This window comes from Primulina huaijiensis, chromosome 12, assembly GCF_012295235.1.
Source record: "Primulina huaijiensis isolate GDHJ02 chromosome 12, ASM1229523v2, whole genome shotgun sequence".
Lineage (NCBI taxonomy): Eukaryota > Viridiplantae > Streptophyta > Magnoliopsida > Lamiales > Gesneriaceae > Primulina > Primulina huaijiensis.
The window spans coordinates 2,502,822-2,523,986 of NC_133317.1; the positions used below are offsets into that span (position 1 = coordinate 2,502,822).

The 21,165-nt window shown below is 31.6% G+C and overlaps 2 protein-coding genes, 1 long non-coding RNA gene and 1 pseudogene across 3 annotated transcripts; all 4 read left to right on the forward strand.

The window, feature by feature from the left end:
* The first annotated feature begins 497 nt into the window (after nucleotides 1-497).
* Nucleotides 498-3,967, forward strand: LOC140989546 (uncharacterized). Its single transcript, XM_073458783.1, has 4 exons — nucleotides 498-778; nucleotides 1,874-2,130; nucleotides 2,650-3,095; nucleotides 3,546-3,967. Exons 1-4 carry the CDS (start codon nucleotides 666-668, stop codon nucleotides 3,801-3,803), a joined length of 1,074 nt encoding a protein of 357 aa, XP_073314884.1. The 5' UTR covers nucleotides 498-665; the 3' UTR covers nucleotides 3,804-3,967.
* A 6,854-nt stretch (nucleotides 3,968-10,821) lies between these two features.
* LOC140990660 (uncharacterized) lies at nucleotides 10,822-14,208 on the forward strand. The gene is made up of 4 exons (XM_073460481.1): nucleotides 10,822-11,055; nucleotides 11,440-11,696; nucleotides 12,284-12,729; nucleotides 13,707-14,208. Exons 1-4 carry the CDS (start codon nucleotides 10,943-10,945, stop codon nucleotides 13,962-13,964), a joined length of 1,074 nt encoding a protein of 357 aa, XP_073316582.1. The 5' UTR covers nucleotides 10,822-10,942; the 3' UTR covers nucleotides 13,965-14,208.
* An 853-nt stretch (nucleotides 14,209-15,061) lies between these two features.
* Nucleotides 15,062-17,363, forward strand: LOC140990397 (uncharacterized). Its single transcript, XR_012177645.1, has 3 exons — nucleotides 15,062-15,112; nucleotides 15,211-15,322; nucleotides 16,736-17,363. It is a non-coding gene; the product is annotated as an uncharacterized lncRNA (long non-coding RNA).
* A 951-nt stretch (nucleotides 17,364-18,314) lies between these two features.
* On the forward strand, nucleotides 18,315-19,822 carry LOC140990545 (uncharacterized; annotated as a pseudogene).
* Nucleotides 19,823-21,165: the final 1,343 nt, after the last annotated feature.

Below are 21,165 nucleotides of genomic sequence, written 5' to 3' on the forward strand. Positions count from 1 at the left end.
GGAAGAAATAAGGACGTAGTAATACGCAACATTATTTTTTTAACATGTTTTTTTCATCCACTATGTTTGTCATAAATTTTTTGTTCAAAATTTGATTCTTTTCTTAACTACATGTATGAAGAACTAATAAATTATATAATTCACAGAAACCATATATTACCATCTTCGTAGAACATAAGACCCAAAATATGTGGCTTTGATTGGTGTACTCTCATACATATTTTCATATAAACAACAAGACAAATAATAAAATATCAGAAAAATCAATTGCCGTCAACAATACTAAACAAAATGAATTTAAAAAATTCATGACACAAACAACCTCCATAAAAAATGATAACTCAAAGTTCAAAAATTTACAAATTTTGTAAATTTGAAGGAAAAAAACATTTGCAGACACTTACTTAAATCATTTTTAAATATTTAATGAATTGATTAGATATAATTTCTTATCAAAAAAAAAAAAAAAAGAAATTCAAACATTCTAGAAGGAAAATCAATGCATTGTGGAAAATCCTGAATGCTGTCCGTTAAAATCAATGAAACTGTATGCAATTGCATAATATTGTGTGCTCTTTCCTTACGACATTGATATCTAGCTGGAACCAAAACTTTGGTTAATCGTTGAGGAGAAGGTTGTAATTAACTTAGTTTTGGCGTGAGAAATGGAGCGCTTGATCGGAGAAAAGAAAAGGGTGGTGGTGGTTGGCGGCGGAGCTGGCGGCTCGCTCATCGCCAAAACGCTTCAAAACGATGCGGATGTTTTCCTCATCGATACGTCAGTCTTCTATCTTTCTTCGATCCCTTTTCATTATTTTTTAGCTCTTGGGGTCGCAATGTGGGTTACCTTTATATGCGGTTGATTTGTTTTAGCTGGCATTTCTTCGATTTGTTTTTGCCTCGATGAGGGTCCGGCTACCGGGATATGATAAAAGAGCCATTTTTATGTGTGTTTGTGTTTGGTGGCAAATTGCGTATCAAGTTTTTGATAGAGAAATTTCGATATAGTGGCTTTTCTGGTCTTGATGTAATGTGAAGGACACAATCCCTTTTTTATATGGATAGATCTGTTTATAATTTTGAATCATGGGAAGCTGAGGAATGTTCGGATTAGAAAATGAGAACGAATATGAACTAAGAAGCAACTGAAATTAGGTTATTGAAGCAAAACATACTTTATGCGTTTAGTGAGTTTGAGCACACTGACATGTTTGACTAATGTCATGGTGAAAATTGCCACTGGGATACGGTTTTTTGTATTGGCTTTTGATTATTTTGTGATACTCTTGAGGTTTTAGTTGAATATGTACTATGTATTTATATCGTACCTGTAGGTTAGGTTGCATCTCTGCTTTCAGCAAACTATTCTGTATTGCGTTTCCATATTCAATAAACTTGATACAGTAGAAACTGAGCCACGGCTGATGAAGTAGAATGATGCACCATAACCTTGTGTAATATTAGCGGCTCGATTTGTTTTGTACCAACGCATTAAACTCCGTGACTTCATCTTGATAAATTGTCTACATTTTGGTATTGTGACTTAGATACATAGACATATGTGGGGAAAATGCAGCAGCATAAGGTAATCAATTTTCTTAGATGGTTGATTCAGTTATTTTGTCTTTACTCACCAATAAAAAGCAGGAGTGGAACTGTTCAGGGAGGATTTCTACACCCCTTTTTTTCTCTCTGAAAGCGAATTTCTACACCTTTTGAATGTGTTGGAAAAGATGAATTCTGACTAAAATCACTGGAATAACTTTTTGCTGTTGAAATTCAGTTTTTCTCCGCATGGTTTGTTTTCTTATTTTTCTCCAGCTGTAACCTGTAAAGAGTTTGGTTTCATTTGATTAATCGAAATAAATTATAGGAAGGAATATTTAGAGATGCCTTGGGCAAATTTGAGAGCAATGGTCGAACCTTCATTTGCCGAAAGATCTTTGATCAATCACTCAGAATACCTTCCTAACGCTCAAATTATTACGTCTGCTGCAACCGGCATCACAGAAAATAATGTATTGACTGAGCAAGGGCGTTTAATCGGTTACGATTATCTTGTCATTGCGACAGGCCATGTACACGCCGGTAGTCTTACAAAAGCTGAGAGGCTTCATTACTTCCAAGCAGGTGAGATTGATAAAACAACACAGGTGCGGGAGTGTGATTACTAGTTACTTCATATGCACGGCATGACACCAATTCAGTGCATGGCTTGGTCAAATCTACGTTCTACATAGCATACATTTCTAGATGAATCAAAATACATATGTGGGTTCTCCATGAAAAAAACATCTGGATCCTCCTATATAAAGATGTGCAATATACAGGAGAATTTCTCTTGTTGTGGCATAAATAACCTTTCGAAGAACTCCATCACGTTGCCTTCACTTGCATGCGTTTATCCCTCATTTTTAGTGAAATGCTATGCATTTAAGCCTATGATTTCCATTTGGACCTTGATATTATCGTGTTCTCAAGTTGAGTACTGTTTATGTACGTACCTAACATGATGCACTCATTCATACTTTAATTCGACCGAGAAATGACATCCCCAAAGATTTTATTGCTTGCTGGATTTGAACAGCAAATACACAAATTTTAATCGCTGTTGCATTTGCTGGCTTCTGACTTTCCTGTATAATGCAGAGCAAGATAAGATAAAATCTGCCAATTCAATTTTGATTGTTGGAGGGGGGCCGACTGGTGTAGAGCTAGCTGGAGAAATCTGTGTAGATTTCCCTGATAAGAAGGTAATACTAGTGCACCGAGGATCAAGGTTATTAGAATTTATTGGAGAAAAGGCGGGACAAAAAGCTCTGAATTGGTTGAGTTCAAAGAAAGTGGAAGTCATTTTAGGACAATCTGTCAAGCTGAACTCTCAGACTGATGGTGTTTATGAAACATCAGGTGGAGAGAAAATTGTAGCTGATTGCCATTTCCTTTGTGCGGGTGCGGGAATTGGGTCATCGTGGCTAAAGAAGACGATCTTGCAAGATAGCTTAGACATGGGAGGGAGATTAATGGTTGATGCTAACTTGCGGGTCAAGGGCCACCCAAACATCTTCAGCATTGGAGATATAACAGATATTCCAGTAAGTTTTTTTCCTCTTTTATGAAATATTATTGTTTTTATTTACAAGGGAAGTAATATCCTCAGATATATCCTGATAAACAAAGATAAAAATCAAGAATACATAATAAACCTATATTTAAATTAACATGTCTACATGGGCGGGACAAGTATTTTTCTGATGAAGACCTTAATGTTTCTTATCCTACAAAGACTCGTGGAATGTATTTATACTTCTAAATGAATTATCTGTGGTCTGGCTTTCTGGTGATAGAAATACCTTTATGTTATTTAACGTTAGGATTTGAAACTTTAGTTGTAATTTTTTAAAATTATTGGAAATCAAATTAGAAGAGGATGATGAAAATTTCCTAAAAAGACTATCCCCTTTCCTCCCAATTCTCTGCAGTGTCTAGGATTACTGCCTATACTTGAATCGCTTTTATATAATTCCAAAACACTTACCTTGTAGGAAATAAAACTGGCATATTTGGCTCACAATCAAGCCTTGGTTGCTGCCAAGAACTTGAAGTTGCTAATGAGTGGTGGAAACATAACTAATCTGTCTACCTACGCTCCTGCTCCACCAGCGGCAATCGTTTCGCTTGGACGAAGAGATGGGATTCTGCGATATCGTTGCCTTACTCTTTCTGGGCGTATTCCTGCTATGATAAAATCTGGAGATATGTTTGTGACAAAATCACGTAGGGAGCTTGGTTTGAGTTCTTAGTTGATTCATATATAATAAGCTCTTTTCTTGATTTTTATATAATAAGCGCAGGAATCGTGGATTTGATTAACTATTTCTCTGTGAAATATATAGTTTGATAATCTGAAAGTGTCGTGAGTTTGTTAGGGAGATACTCATGTCGCTTATATAATAATCTTTCTTGTCATACTTTTAATACGTATTAGAAAAGTGCATCGATTAATTTAGATAATCTTTATCGATATTTGATTAACATCGTGTTTAATATTTAAGATTATTTATCAATCTAAATAGATCAAAAATAAAAAGATAAAATATCATGACCACGAGTTTGTTAATTTATAATATCATACAATTTTCACTATGCTTTTTTATGAATGCCCAAACCATGATTTACTTAAATGTACCATATATATCGATAATTAAACTTTTGGTCTTTGCAATTTATATTATTTTTAAATTTTGGTTCTAATAACCGTGAATTTGTAATTTTAATTTTGTAAACATTTATAATCTTGTTGATGGTTAATTGTATTTTAGTCATGTAATTTGTATTTTCTTTTGATTTTTTTACTTAGTCGATCGTGTCTGTCTGTCAAAATTGTTTCGATTGTCTGCTAAAATTGTTTATGTAACCGACATAGATGTTGACATGAATTTATGGAGAAAAACTTTCATGTGTCATGATTTTTTTAGAATATTATCCGTCCTTCCAAAAATCCACGCCAACACTCACAGGCGCCACATAAGTAATTTTCAATTGATAGATCGGACATCGGTCAATAAATGACCAAAAATGAAATAAATATAAATTATAGAACTAAAAACGCAAATTCATTGTTAACACAACTAAAAATCGAGAAAACGCAAATAACATGACTAAAATTATGATTTTTCCCCTAATGTTTAATGATTCTTAACTAAAATACTCTTAATTAAAAAATTATCATACTAATATTAAAATAAAACCACTAAATTTTATTTAGATTTAAATTTAATTATGATTTTTAAATTTTTTAACTTTTTATATACATGATATTAGTTCACATTTCTCTAGAATTACATAGTATGGACAATTAATTCTATATTAGAATAAATCTCTTGCAATTTTATATTGATGGCGATTAATTTCATGTTATTAAAATTTGAAATACTACGAATATATATGCAATCAAATATAAATTTAATTAAGAAATTATACGTTAAATAAGAGATAAAAATATTATATGTAAAAGCTTTATTTTTTTAACAAATACTAATAAATTATCACTATAAATTTATATTTATAAGATTATCTCATAAATTAAATACAAAAATAGAAATGGATTTCTTTTTTTATTTCCTTATTATTTTTTTCTATAAATAAAAATAAAAATAAATAATACTAATCTACAAATAAACACTATAAAAATTTACAAAAGAACACCTATAATTTACCTAATCTCAAAGTCTAATTTCATTTCACAAGTCACTATTTTTTAAAAATAATAATTGAATAGAGGTAAAAACTTGTGTGAGACGGTCTCACGGGTCGTATTTGTGAGACGGATCTCTTATTTGGGTCATCCATGAAAAAGTATTACTTTTTATGCTAAAAATATTAATTTTTATTGTGAATATGGGTAGGGTTGACCCGTCTCACAGATTAAGATCCGTGAGACGGTCTCATATTAGACCCACTCTTGAATAGAAGTACTTTCATTAGAAAATTATCATCGTTTCAAAATACACGAGTTTTCCTTCCAACAGTTAAATTAACCCCAAAAACTTGTGTGAGACGGTCTCACGGATCGTATTTTGTGATACGGATCTCTTATGTGGGTCATCCATGAAAAAATATTACTTTTTATGCTAAGAGTATTACTTTTTATTGTGAATATCGGTAGAGTTGACCCGTCTCACAGATAAAGATTCGTGAAACCGTCGCATAAGAGACCTATTCTTAACTTAAAACTCTGACCATAAATTGGGACATTGCTGTTACTTGGAAGCCGCCGATCTGGGAAAAATCGAATAGATCGAGATTGAGGAAATTGTTTTTTCATTTCAAAATATTATCTACAAGAAAAATATTTCTTTGACAGCAACTTTTTAGCATAATTTCGTCCGTTGATTAGTCTGTTGTGTCTAGAATCTACTAAACCCATTCAACGATCGATTAGACGTTAAAGTCAAAATGTTTGAACCTTACTTTTCTTAATAATTTTTTATAATAACAGAATATTAATAATAATGGTGCCCTTCAAGCCTGTCGAGATCATGTAATCACGAATTTTTTTTATAGTTTGAATCAAATTTTATATTATTGATATTGCAAATTATAAAATTTGAAACAATTTCAAATTTTGAATATAAAATAATTAAATTTAATATAAATGTTCTATTTGATATATTTTATAAATGGTTCAAAAACTATGTATATAAGTATATTATTAAATACACATGTATATTTATATGAATTTATTTATTTTAACCATGTATATTTATATGAATTCATTTTAACCATGTAATTATAAAAACATAATGATAAAATTAATCATTTATTGCATGACTATTGTTGATTCAATTAAAAATATATGACTAAAAACAATAATACTTACATTTCGTTTGAAACTGATTTTGTTATGACTCTTTATTTTGAAAATTACAAAGAAAGAAAACAAAAAAAAATTAAGTATGTTGGAATCGTATTAGAGTTCAGAAAGGTAGAGAAACTTTATTAAAATTTTATAAACTTTGAACCGTTCTTAATAGCTTTAAAGTTGTTAAGAAAAAATATTCTTGAACGATTAGATTTGTTGGACTACTAAAAATAAATAAGTGCGGAACAGTCCGACTTCACTATTGATGAAATATATTTGACAGAAACGGTTTGAAATAAGATTTGCAAGAATGTAAAGTGCGTAATAAAATAACACAAGTATTTTATGGAGGACTGCAGATAAACTAATATGACACCCCTTATTTCACTTAAATAGATTTTCACTAAAAGATTTTGGTTTCACAACGTCTTGTAACAACTCATTTCAGTTATTACTTATCACTGCATATATTGAAATTCTTAATGAGCATTTTACAAATGAGGATATTTAAGAATACTCTATTCACCACACAACGATATAAAAAACCTACGATCGGTTTGACAACTGAGTTATTGGTATAGCACGAAATGATCCTCGATGATCCGATATAAACTGATAAGAACGTGTTTAATTGAGCAAGTTGTGATCGAAAATATTAGGTGTAGTCAAAGATCTTAAAATATGAAGGATTGAGATAATTCGTTGATGGAATCCGTAGAATTATTATCTTCAAAGTTTTGCATATTTATAATTGAAAGCTCAAACGACCGAATTTTTTTTCAACGATCATCTGTATTACCATTCGACATAATGAACATGTCGTTTTCATTCGCCGTATGTATCATTAAATGCTCATTTAATGGTTCTTGTGCTTTTGCGACTTTAAGCTCTTGTTTTTCGTAAAGCTGATACACCATGTTCGAAATATGTAACTTTATGTCATTCGTGTCATTCGTAAGTTGATAAGATATTATGAAATCATTCTATATAGGGCAGCCGTTTGAAGTACTTGACTTCAATATCCTTTATGAAAATAACTGTTTTATGATCGGTGCCAATGCGAGATATTCAACGATTTGAACACATGTACTACCTGTCAGTTTGACATATGATACATTGTAGTTGGGATTCAGAAATTATTGCCAAAACATCTTAATTTTCTAATGATATTGTTTGAATAGCTTGAATTAATCAGCAGTCTGAAAACCTGAATATATAATATAAGAACGCCCAGACCTAAAATAACTCGATATTGTTATTTTGTTCATAACCCAAACTCAGGATAATATAAATTAACATGTTATTGTTTGAAAATGTTTAAAAAAGTGAAGTAGTGTTTGATTGTGAATTTAGATTATATTTTTTTATATTATAAATATTTGTTGTAAATAAATATATTTTGAAGTTAATTATACTGAATATATTTTTTTTAATTTTAAATATTAGTCTTTTAGAATTCAAAATTTGATAAATAATATTCACTTAAAAAATAATTAATTAATTAAAAAATAAAAGAAGAGTAGAAACAAAATGGAGATAAAGGAAATGGATTCTTGTTCGATTNGTAAATAAATATATTTTGAAGTTAATTATACTGAATATATTTTTTTTAATTTTAAATATTAGTCTTTTAGAATTCAAAATTTGATAAATAATATTCACTTAAAAAATAATTAATTAATTAAAAAATAAAAGAAGAGTAGAAACAAAATGGAGATAAAGGAAATGGATTCTTGTTCGATTCCCTCCATTCTTCTCATTCTTCTCACAACGATTCTTCTTTTCTTCATCCTTCATTCATTGGTCATCTCTTCAATTTTTTTTCCTCTACATTAAGCAAGAGAATATTGTATTCATTTGTTTCCTAAAAAAAGTTTCAATTTTTCTCAACATTGTCAGAGATTTTAAATCAGGTGTAAGTTCTAATGTCATCTCAATTTTTTTTTATCGATTTACTGGTTTTTATTACAATGTTTATATTGTAAATATAATTTTTCATATATTTCATTCTTAATTGTTCGGTCACCCAAACATTATGGGTTCAGTCGCCTAATTCTGTTTTCAGTCGCTCAATTCTGTTTTCAGTCGCCCACTTTGATATGTTATGTCATCCGATTATATGTTAAATCATTTAATTTTTATGACATCTTTATTGATTATTTTGTATAGGAATGACGATCATCCAGATTTTGATTAATTCTAATAGAAAGTGGAAGAATGATGAACAAAGAACTTATACATGTTTATCCGAATCTGAAGAATGGACAACTATTTCTATTGATGGTAGTAATTTGACCATAGAATGTAATTGAACATTAATAATTTTGTATGAATGAATCGAAAATATTTTGTACTATTCAATCTATAAAACGTGATCAAATTAATGTTTTGTGGACTATTTACTATATTATATTATATTATAATCGTGTGAATATAAAATATAAAAGTGGCGTAAAATAATTCAACGAGCGACTGAAAGCGACTGAGTGATATATAATTCTTATAATAGAAAATATGAGCAACTACACGTTTGGGTCTATTTACTCTATTTTAGTATAGTATAATGGAGTGATAGTGTAAAATATAAAAATAATGTCATAATACAAAGAGCGACTGAGTGATCTAATAGAACCACTTGATGTACTAGAAAATATTGTTTTTTGGAAGTGGAAGGTTGGATGTTTTTTTTTATTTAAAAAAATGTAATTGAACATTAATGATTTAGTATGAATGAATCGAAGATATTTTGTACTATTCAATGTATAAAAGGTGATCAAATTAATGTTTTGTGGACTATTTACTATATTATAGTATATTATAATCGTGTGAGTATAAAATATAAAAGTGGCGTAAAATAATTCAAAGAGCGACTGAGTGATATATGATTCTTATAATAGAAAATAAGAGTAACTTCACGTTTGAGGTCTATTTACTCTATTTTAGTATAGTATAATGGAGTGATAGTGTAAAATATAAAAATAATGTCATAATACAAAGAGCGACTGAGAGCGACTAAGTGATATATGAGTGATCTAATAAAACCACTTGATGTACTATAAAATATTGTTTTTAGCTTATTTCACACTATTTTTCATTTTATAATCTCTTACCCATAAAAATATATCATAATATATTAAGTAGAATGTAAAACATGAACTTGCTCACTATTTTTTTACTATATAACTCAGTCGTCATTCGGTCGCTCTCAGTCGCCATTCGGTCGCCCTCAGTCTTTTTTGCCTTATTTCACACTATGTTTAATTTCGTAATTTTTTATCCATGAAAACGTACCATAATATAGTAAATAGGATATAAAACACGAATTTGCTCACTTTGTTTTTACCATATCACTAAATTTTCATTCGGTCGCCCTCAATCGCTTTTTAGCTTATTTCACACTATTTTTCATTTTATAATCTCTTATCCATAAAAATATATCTTAATATATTAAGTAGAATATAAAACTTGAACTTGCTCACTATTTTTACTATATGACTCAGTCGCCATTCGGTCGCTCCCAGTCGCCATTCGGTCGACATCAGTCATTTTTGCCTTATTTCACACTATGTTTAATTTCATAATTTCTTATCCATGAAAACGTATCATAATATAGTAAATAGGATATAAAACACGAATTTGCTCACTTTGTTTTTACCATATCACTCAATCGTCATTCGGTCGCCTTCAATCGCTTTTTAGCTTATTTCACAATATTTTTCATTTTATAATATCTTATCAATAAAAATATATCTTAATATATTAAGTACCATATAAAACATGAACTTGCTCACTATTTTTTACTATATAACTCAGTCGCCACTCGGTCGCGCTCATGTGAAAAAACAGGAACCAACAATTAAACAGAATACAACAAAACTCCGAAAAACAAAGCTTCACGTATTCACAACAAAAGCAAATGACTTTGTATATTACGATCATACTAAAAAAAAAAGCATCAATGATCAAAAAATTACAAAGAGAAAAAAAACTAGTTAATCGGATTTTTTTCCCACATAAATCAGGACCAATAATTAAGCAACCGTTACATATAAAAACATATAAACTTTTTACCGAAAAAAAGAAGAAAAACACCGTTGATATAATCGCATGGTAAATTCAGCTTTTAGTAAAAAAGAAACATTCGGAAATACAAAACTTTCGTCAATCGATGATCAGACAATTTGGATGAATGATCAACGCATCGCCGAGGTATGGATACATACAATTAGCAAATCAAACACGGAGTCGGGAGAATCGAAGAGAGGAAAGTTGATGGTAAATCGGGAGATAGTGGAATTTGGGTAACAACGTTTATAAATAAAAGAGACTTGCATATAAGAAAAAAGAAAACATTAGTTTAGGTTTAAAAGAAAAAACAATATTTGAAAATATTTAAAAAAATGAGGATAGAATAGATATTTGATGGGTTAGTTTTTTAAACATGATCCCAAAAGTAAACAGTATGAATATATATCCGACAATCATTTGGCTCGAGTATTGCGCGATTGTGATTCTTCCTTACTACGATAACACAGCACAATTGTTCATTGTTCAATTCCTTTTGTTTTGTGGTGAGCAATGGAGCGCTTAACCGGAGAAAAGAAAAGGGTGGTCGTGGTTGGCGGCGGAGTCGGCGGTTCTCTGATTGCCCATAAGCTTCAAAACGATGCTGATGTTGTCCTCATTGATCCGTCAGTCTGCTATCTTTCTCCGATTCCTTATTTTTTACAGTATTATTGTGTGTGTGTTTTAGCTCGATGAGTCGTTTTACACGTGGCTTGATTGCTTTGGCTGGCCTTTCTTTGATTAGATTAACGAAGTACTTGGTTTCGATTTCGATAGTGTTGTTGCCGGGGTGTAGATAAACGAGCAATTCAATGAGGGTTGGTGGTATTGACCTAAAATATGATCATGATTGCAGGGTAAATAGACTTCTGACTGAAATCAGTAATAAAAAAGAATTAACTTTTTATTGTTGAGATCCAGTGTTTTTCACACGATTTGTTGTATAATCTTACTTGAGCTGTAACCTCCTAAGAGCTTGGTTTCATTTGATTGATCGAAACATAATACAGGAAGGAGTATTTAGAGATCCCCTGGGCAAAATTGAGAGCCATGGTCGAACCCTCATTCGCGGAAAGAATTTTGATCAATCACTCAGATTACCTTCCTAACGCTCAAGTTATTACATCTGCTGCAACTGACATTACAGAAACTAATGTATTGACTGCCCAAGGTCATTCGATTGGGTATGATTATCTCGTCATTGCCACAGGCCATGCACACACCGGTGATTTTACGAAAGCTGAGAGGCTTCATTACTTTCAAGCAGGTACAATAGCCAAAATGAAGCAACTGTGGAATGTGATTATTATAGTATTGGCACAGCAATTCAATGTGTTGGTTGTTCGAAGCTACATCTTGTATTGGATGAATCCAAATATATGTAGGTTCTGCATGAAATACATCTGGGATCCATATCTTTAATACAAGATTATATTTCCTCTTGTGGTATAGAATAACCCTTCAATGAACTCTGTCAAAGTTGTCTTCATTTGCTTGTTTTTAACCTTCCTTTTTAATTGAAATTGCATGCTTTTAAAAACCATGATTCCCATTTGGCCAGTGATATCATAATTTTCTCATGGTCTGAGTACTGATGAACTTTTATTTGTTTACTTGGGCTATTGGTCTAATATGATGCACTCATTTATATATGATTTGACCGAGTGAAATTCTAGATGGCATCCACAAAACATTCATAATTTGCTGGATCCGAACATTTAATTTTTTACTTCCATCACAGCTGCGTACTTGTTTGTACGATTCTCTTGTTGCATTATTTGAGATTCTTCATTAAAATACATAAATTTAATTGCTGATGCCTTTGCTGGCTTCTGACTTTCCTGTATGTTGCAGAGCAAGAAAAGATAAAATCGGCCAATTCAATTTTGATTGTTGGAGGGGGGCCGACTGGTGTAGAGCTGGCAGGAGAAATCGGTGTAGATTTCCCTGATAAAAAAGTAACACTAGTGCACCGAGGATCAAGGTTATTGGAATTTATTGGAGAAAAGGCAGGGAAAAAAGCGCTAAATTGGTTGACTTCAAAGAAAGTTGAGGTCATTTTGAACCAATATGTCAATCTGGAATCTCAGACCGATGGTGTTTATGAAACATCAGGTGGAGAGAGAATAGTAGCTGATTGCCATTTCCTTTGTGCGGGTGCGGGAATTGGCTCATCTTGGTTAAAGCAGACGATCTTGAGAGATGGCTTAGACACGGAAGGGAGGTTGATGGTTGATGCTAACTTGCGGATCAAGGGTCACCCAAATGCCTTCGCCATTGGAGATATAACTGATATTCCAGTAAGCTTTTTTTCTTCAATGCATCATTTAATTTTACTCTTAAGGGATGTAATGTCCTCGTATACATTATACCTTAATACACGACTTATGGAAGGCCTGCTAGTTTGACAAAATGACTTCATGATAAACGAAGGAAGAAAAGATCAAATAAAAATCAAGATACTTAAGAAACTTACATTTAATTCGACACAAGTTTCTCTTGCTATGTTACTTTTGTCAATTCTATGTCTGCGACATATTTGGGAACACATGAGCACTGACATCTTCAGATTTGGAGCATGAGAAAGGCTAAATTAACTCTGTCCCGGTTTTTTTAATGATCTCATGGTAGAGTATTGCTAAATCAGCTTGGATGCAGGTCCATTTGCCGAAACACTGAAACCTTGATTTTTTTTCTTTCCATACAAATATACAATATGTTGGAAATACAACAAAATCTAGATTTTGCTGCTCTTGAAAGTGCCGCCTAATATCAAATTGATTTACATATCAATCTTGTTCAGTAAATTATGAGTGCCACACAAACTATTCAATATTATGATCCCACACAAATCTTTACGTGCGGGTGAGGAATATTTAGATACAAGTTTTTTTGGCTGGTCCAAGATTTTTCCGACAAAGACCTTAATGTTTCTCATACTGCAAAGGCTCGTGACATCTATTTATACTAGTAAATGGGCAATCTATGGTCTTGCCTTTTGGTAATACAAAATTACAAATACCTTAAAATGGAAACTTGATACAATAATGTTTTAACATTTTATTCCCTTTTCGTTGCGTCAGTATGCTTTATAATTGAAAAAATGAGACTAATTTAACTTTTTATTCTGTTGTCGTGTCAACATTCTTTCTCATTGAAAATAGGAGACTATATAAATCTCTACTTGTGTCGCTCGTCGCACTATGTAGTGAAGAGTTCTGTACGGAGAATACTGTACTTGAATGGTTCAGTTATTATTTGAAATCGCTTCTTGTAGGAACTGAAGCTAGGATTTTTGACCAATAACCATGCCTTGGTTGCTGCCAAGAACTTGAAGTTGCTAATGAGTGGCAGAAGCAAAACTAAACTGTCTACTTACACTCCTGGTCCACCAGCAGCTATTGTTTCACTTGGACGACGAGAAGGAATTATGCAAATCCGTTGTCTCACTCTTTCTGGACGCATTCCTGGGATGATGAAATCCGGAGATTTGTTTGTGACAAAATCGCGGAAAGAACGTGGTCTGAGATCTTAGTTAAGTTATTGAAGATTTTCCGTGGCGTGGCTATATATCTATATGCGTGTATTTTGTGTCTTTTCTTGATGTATTATTAGGTCCTGAATCAATGGATTTGATTGAACTCTCTCCCGCGTTGGGAATATTTGATTCACTGGTGCAGCGTGTAGCAATGCCATGTAATTTTGTGTTTTCATGTGTAATATATGAACAAGAATGGTGTTCTATGAAGTTCAAATTAATCGGGTCAAAAACTCAAAAATGACAGTGTCTCTATATAATAAAAACTTCATGTTTTTTTTCTCGTTTTATAACACCTAATAATTGTTCAAAATATTTTTATGAAAAGATCGTACTTCAATCAAGAAAGAAAACTATGATTATGTATTTGTTATAAAAAAAACTAACTAAAAATGAGTTTGATTTTGTGATGATTTCATTGATAGATGTATAAAAACTACTTACATAATGAAAATTTAGCAATACATGACACATTTCAAATAAGAAAAGCACACTTGTTTTCAATACATAAAAAATATATAAGTAATTTTAAAGGTTTTGAAGAGTGTAAGTTACATTAGTTATTGAACAAAAAAATTAATAAATTATATTTCTATGATAAATTTTATTAAATAAAAAATGAAAAATTAGACTATGAAATAAAAGTTAATTATTTTAGGTCATCTACCTTAGTAATATAGTAGTATATATCCCCGTAATAATATAATATAGATAAATGTATTTATGCCATACATATAATTAATGGCATTTAAAACCTCATGTTTTAAAAAAAAATAGAAATAAAACCCTCTATCGGAAGTGTAAATGTGTTTGAATTTTTATAAGATATGAATTAAATGTATTCGATTTTAAATATAAAACCTCATGTTTTAAAAAATTAGAAATATCACCCATTTGTCATGAACAAGGGGACTTATGTTGTGATATTTTGTGACTAATCCTGCACTAATATTCTGATATGCTATTATGTTCCTATCAAAGTTGCAAATGTTTTAATGGTTGGCACTTTTAGAAACCCAGATACATTTGTTTATCACTTTTGCCATTTATAACTAATTATATCACATGCTCACAAGATGTCTGCTTTGAAGTCACGAATAAAGATCTCAAAGGAATGATGAAGACTGAAAATTCAAGATATAGATGTGTGTAACCTCACTCATAACATCTTTCTCTTTTAACCAAAGTATTGTTTTGTTTGATATTTTTCTTATATTTCCTAGTGGAATTTGATGGTTTGTAGAACTTACAAGATGAAATGTTGGACCTCATGGATGTGAGCAATGAAATCCAAGAGTCTCTTGTTAGAAGCTATGATGTACCTGATGACATCGATGAGGATGAACTCTTGTGTGGTAAGATTGAATCTGAACTCCCTTATTAATCTAAATCAAGAGCCTTTAATAATTATAATGAAGGGTGTTGATCGGTATGATACTTTGCATTGATGAAATACTAGAATTGTACTTCTGCATAAATAATGAGAATATGAAAATTTAAGCTGATAAACTCGGTTCTTATTTCAAACTTTGTGCTGTATTAAGATGATCTATCACCCATCTTCAAATTTCCATCGAGGGGTTCATTCATGTTGTGATAAATTCTTATCTTTTCTTGCTTTAAATGTGCAAACATATGCTTTTATACCCTCTAATAATCAATTGATGGTGATAATAATTGTTTTGATTTTGATGTTGAGTGACATATATTAACGTAGTTGCTTGATTTGTACATGCCCCTTTCAATGATGGCTAAATGTCTGTTTCTAAGTTTTGCGGCGATCATCTAATCCTCAAAAAAGAGAAAAAAAAATTTAATCTCAGGCATAGAGTGAATAAATGATGCCCCTCTTGCTTCTCAGGAGCCCAACAACTTGTGAAAATCTCCCAAACCAGGCCCTTGGTGATTGCTTCTGTCCATACAGGGACTTGTTCAGTCTGCACACTTTTGACCCAAAGGTTTTTTCAAATCTAGGAGGTGCATCCTTATATACTTCTTCCAACTCTCCGTTGAAGAAAACATTTTTCACATCCAGCTATTGCAAGAGTCAATCTAATTTTGCTACAAGTGATAGAAGTACTCTCACAGTATTTAACTTGGCTAGAGGTGCAAAAGTTTCATGGTAGTCAATACCATAAGTTTGGGTAAATCTTTTGGCTACCAATCTTGCCTTATATCTCTCAGGTGACCCGTCGTCTGACTTGTATTTTGTTGTAAACACCCACTTGTATCCTAACCCTTCCTTACCTCTCGGTAGGTCGACCATCTCCCACATCTAGTTCTTTTCAAGAGCTCTCGATTCCTCCAACACAGCCACTTTCCACTCCGGAACTTTTAGATCATCCTGCATACATTTAGGAACCTCCAAACAGGAGAGCTTTGATGTAAAGGCATGGAAATTGGGTGAGAGCTTATCATACGAAATATAGTTAGACAAGGGGTACTGTTTGATACATGACCTTACACCCTTGCGAACAGCAATGGGTATATCTAAATCATTAAGTTCGCTAGATTCAGATATGAAAGGACTGGAATGTGCATGTTCAATATGAGTATCACCTGGAGAGCCGGTGAAGTCATGATCACGCAAAGGAGCAGCGGATTTCTCCACTTGTAATGTGTCCCGTGTGAGTAGACAATATCATATGGTAGTACTCTTGTGTTTATGATTTATTATAAATTTTATGCACCATTTCCTGTTATTGTATATTTTGTTATGGCCATCTCTATCCTATCCTTGAGAGTTGAGATACTTTTCTGCTTGACAGGCTGTGGATGAACTAGTATTACCTTCTGTTCCTCAAGCATCACTCCGAGGTTAGAGATCGAGTTGCAGACCTTTGTTAAATATCAAATGTAATATTTCATCTGTCCCTATCTAAGCAATCTGGATCTTATTGGTTGTTTGACACAATTATCGAATGGTATTTGTTCAACTATAACACTATTTTTTTTGCCATAATCTGCAGTAATTTGAAACATTACATATAAAATAAAAACACCTCCTTTTCAGTGAGATCAATTATCACTGGACCATCCACGAAAACCTTGAAGGGTTTATTTGTGCTGCAACTATCGTATTCCTCTCTCGACACTTCAATCATATCTTAAAGTCCCAAATTGAAGTCAAAATCTGTATGCAAATCCAAATGAAACAGAGGTGCATCAGGCAGCCATAAAAGCTTGGATTAACGACTGTCTAAAATCTATGTTTTTTTTCTAAACACAAAGAAAGAAAAAGAAAAGCCCATCAATTGTGAAATCTTTTCCTTTCATCATAATGAATGTAAAATGCAAGAAAAATCAAGAATTACATAGTGTGTCACCGATGTGAGAGGAACGAGACGAGGACCAATTGGCATAGAAGCCATTTACTGGTTGGATGGACCAGATTGTATCTCCAACGATGTGTTGCAAAATACACGAACCATCCATTAACACAAGCAAAAGTACTGCGAGTGTCAGTAAAATCCCACTTTGTTGAGGAGAAAGCACATATATATTGTTTTAGATTATATTTTCTGTTCAACTTTTTGTGCTCACTGATTAGCTTCTTACCTATGTCCACTTCGCTCACTAATTTGCATACTATTGCGTCAACAGAAAGATTTACTTAGTGCACGATAATGATTGTGATTCTAATGTCATTTAAAAAAAAAAGAATAAGGCATTTTTTTAATACTGAATTGGAGAGTTCTTTTAGAATTTAAGCAATAAGAATAAAATATATTACAATGAAGGAAGTTGACATTTATAATTCATAATTCCAATTTATGTTTTTCACTATATTCCTTTTTTAGTATAAGTTATAATAATAATAATAATCAATAATCATTCTCGCTTTTGTCATTCATTGTGTTTGATCCGAGATATGATAATTGGTTTTTATCTACTAAACTCGGTCTGCTCTGTATTTATGTTTTTTTATTAATTGCCTGATTCTTAAATTAGATTTCATCCACGTCTGAAAATTTAACTAAATCAGATTTCGTTAGATTTATGTATAATTTTCGAAGAAATTGCAATTTTGGTTCTATGGATTCATCGTAAGAAATTTCAGTCTTTAACCTTTCATCTTTCATGTTGTGTCGGATAAAAAAAATAGATTAAAATTGAAATTTAATAATAAAAGACATCAAAAACACAAATATACCATTATACTTAACTAAAAACAGTTTTCTCGTATTTTAATATTTAGACTAAAATAGCAGTATTCTCAATATTTAATGAAGTTCATATTATTCAATGAAGTGCATGCGAACTGGTAAACCACTTTTATAATACACACACACACACACAGATATNTGAATTTCTAAATTGGGACCATTATGAATGACCTGGAAAAAAATGAAAAACGGTTGGTAATTCACCTGGCAAAGAAGCTCAATCATTTTCAAATAAAAAGAAGGAAGCACAGGTCTTACTAGCCGTTAACACCTGCAACATTATCTCCTCTCTGCATCCACACCCAAGAATTTTTTCTCTCTTTTTGTAAATCGTCAAACCTGTAAAATCCATTTCGAACTCTTGATCGGATCCTTTTTGCTCAGAATCTTGGATCCCACCTCAGAATTCTCCGATCTGAATCAGTAGAGGTGGAAAAAAATGAAAGGAGTGAAAGGGAAGCTGATGAAGAAGTTTCAGACAATCAAAGAAATTGGGTACTTGAAAACTGAAAGAATCCTTCAGGTAAATGTGTTAGATTATGGTTTTTATACCTCGAAGTTGATTACGGGTCCCGCAGCGGGTTCGCCTTTGATGGCCATTCAGAAAGAACCTGTAAACCAGCTATCTGATGACAAGTTTCAAGTTCAAGAACCTGATTTCGTTGATGTATCAGAGCTGATGAAAGGCCTTGATAATCAAGAATTGGAATTTGCAGGTGATAGTGATGATAAAGAAAATATCAGGCCGGATATGAAGAGAAAGCTAAATGAATCGAAAGAAAATTCGAGGTTAATCAATACATGGAGGTCCAAAGTTGAGATCTTGGAAGACAATGAACTCCGAGAAGTGGAGAGGGAAATAGTCCCTTTATCCAGAGATTGACGTGTCGTTTTTCAGGCGGCCAGATATGGACTCGAGGACCCTTTTCGATCCCAGACTTCTTGCAGCTTTTGAGCTGGCGGTTATGGAAGTTAAGGCCCTAGAGGTAGAGAGGAGATCAAAAAATATGGGGAAGATCTTCCAAGAAAGTGATGGTATCGAACAACCCCCTATAAAATCCCGAAAATTGGAGGAAACCACCGATTCCCTAGATGAATTTGAAGAGAAATGCCCGCCAGGGGGGAGCGACTCAGTTGTTCTTTACACAACCGGCCTAAGAGGGATACGGAAAACATTCGAGGACTGCCATAGGATCAGATCTTTGTTAGAAAACCTTAGAATCTTGTTCTTCGAGAGAGACATATCGATGCATTCGGAGTTTAAGGAAGAACTGTGGGTCATTTTGGGTGCTAAAGAAGTTCCCCCAAGATTGTTTATAAAGGGAAGATACATTGGAGGAGCTGAACTAGTGTCGTCATTGCATGAATTAGGCAAACTTAGGCCACTTTTTGAAGGGATTCCAACTGATAGGAGTGAAGGGCCTTGTGAAGGGTGTGGTGGGATAAGGTTCGTTGTGTGTTTTAATTGCAATGGCAGCCATAAAATAATGGTCGAAGGAGGTTTTGAGGCAATAATTTGCTCAGAATGTAACGAAAATGGGGTGATTATATGCCCATTTTGCTGTTGAATTATCATCCAAAATGCTGTTAGTGTGTGTAGGGATGATATATTCTTTCATTTGTTAATAATGAAAGGGCGTAGTGTGACTTGGGAGATTGGACTTCCATTGTTGTGTAATGTATTTTTTCTGAAAATATTTATCAAAGTTCTTTCATTCATTTTATTTACATGTTAGAATTATATATTTGTTTACATAAATAGAATGTTGTTTCCGAGGTTACTTCAATTTAAAATGAAAGTTTAGAGTAACTTGATGAAATATGAGGTGCAAAATTAATTCCATTTTTGTGACGTATAGGAAAGTATATTTTATATTAGTTATTAACTCACACTATTATTAACTAAAATTATAGTGATGACAAATATAAATTATTTTTAACAAGTAATAAAGCTCGTAGAAGTATGCAACACATGCATGATAACACTAATATCAATAATATAAACATTTCGTCCATAATGGTATAGCAATATAAATCTAACATACATATAAATATACCACTTTAATTGTGAATTTTCTTATATGTCCTTGTTCATTTAAGTTTGTCAATTAAATTATTAGGTTATCTTAAAGTTTTTTTTTGTAATTCATTGTCCATCTTAAATGAATTTGGACATTAATACACATTCCTCTTTATTTCTTATATTTTATGCCAAAAAAATTATTATTTTACATTTCTTTGTTCATTTAAGTTAGCAAATTAAATTAATATGTCTTTTTAAGGATTTTTTTGTGATTCATTGTCCATCTTAGATAGATTTGGACATTAATTCACATTATTTTTTATTTTCTAAATTTTATGTAAAAAAATTATTTATTTACGTTTCTTAGTCAATATTTGTGATTCATTGTACATCTTAGATATATTTGGACATTAATACACAATCTTATTTTTTTTTCTAAATTTTAAACTAAATTTATTCTATAATCTTTAAAAAAAATTTAATCAATATAATCCTTATAATAAATATGAATTATATTGATAGTTTATTATCATTTGTTATATATTACAATTTTACATATAAAAATTTTTAACCGAGTATTACATATTATCTTATTTATTTATGTTTTTTACTACATATATTTATTTGAGTGATATCATGTTAAAATTTTATTTCTCTCAAATTATTAATCACCAATATTAATTTATAAACGATTGATTCCGATATAAAATTAATTATCTATAATATGCATTCTTAAAAAAAACATAGAAATTAAATAAAATCCGCAATGTGTTAAAAGTTAGCAAAAGCAAAAGTGATATTTACCTTAATAACAAGTTTAATGATTTTATTTTAACGTTATTATGATAATTTAGTAAATTAAGATAATTTTATTTGACGTTTGTCTATGTGTACTCTATTTAAGTAAATTTTAGTTTTGATTTTGGTAAAATTCAATATTCTGTTAATTTTATTTTTATTGTTTTTTTTATTTTGAATGTTATTTGAATGAAAAATATTTTTGCTGATT

What these genes read in the sequence shown, in the direction of transcription:
- LOC140990660 (XM_073460481.1), top strand. Translation starts at nt 10,943, where the DNA reads ATGGAGCGCTTAACCGGAGAAAAGAAAAGGGTGGTCGTGGTTGGCGGC. An exon ending in GATGTTGTCCTCATTGATCC is followed by an intron (nt 11,056 to 11,439) that starts GTCAGTCTGCTA and finishes AACATAATACAG; the next exon opens with GAAGGAGTATTTAGAGATCC. An exon ending in GAGATATAACTGATATTCCA is followed by an intron (nt 12,730 to 13,706) that starts GTAAGCTTTTTT and finishes CGCTTCTTGTAG; the next exon opens with GAACTGAAGCTAGGATTTTT.
- LOC140989546 (XM_073458783.1), top strand. Translation starts at nt 666, where the DNA reads ATGGAGCGCTTGATCGGAGAAAAGAAAAGGGTGGTGGTGGTTGGCGGC. An exon ending in GCTTCATTACTTCCAAGCAG is followed by an intron (nt 2,131 to 2,649) that starts GTGAGATTGATA and finishes TGTATAATGCAG; the next exon opens with AGCAAGATAAGATAAAATCT. An exon ending in GAGATATAACAGATATTCCA is followed by an intron (nt 3,096 to 3,545) that starts GTAAGTTTTTTT and finishes CTTACCTTGTAG; the next exon opens with GAAATAAAACTGGCATATTT.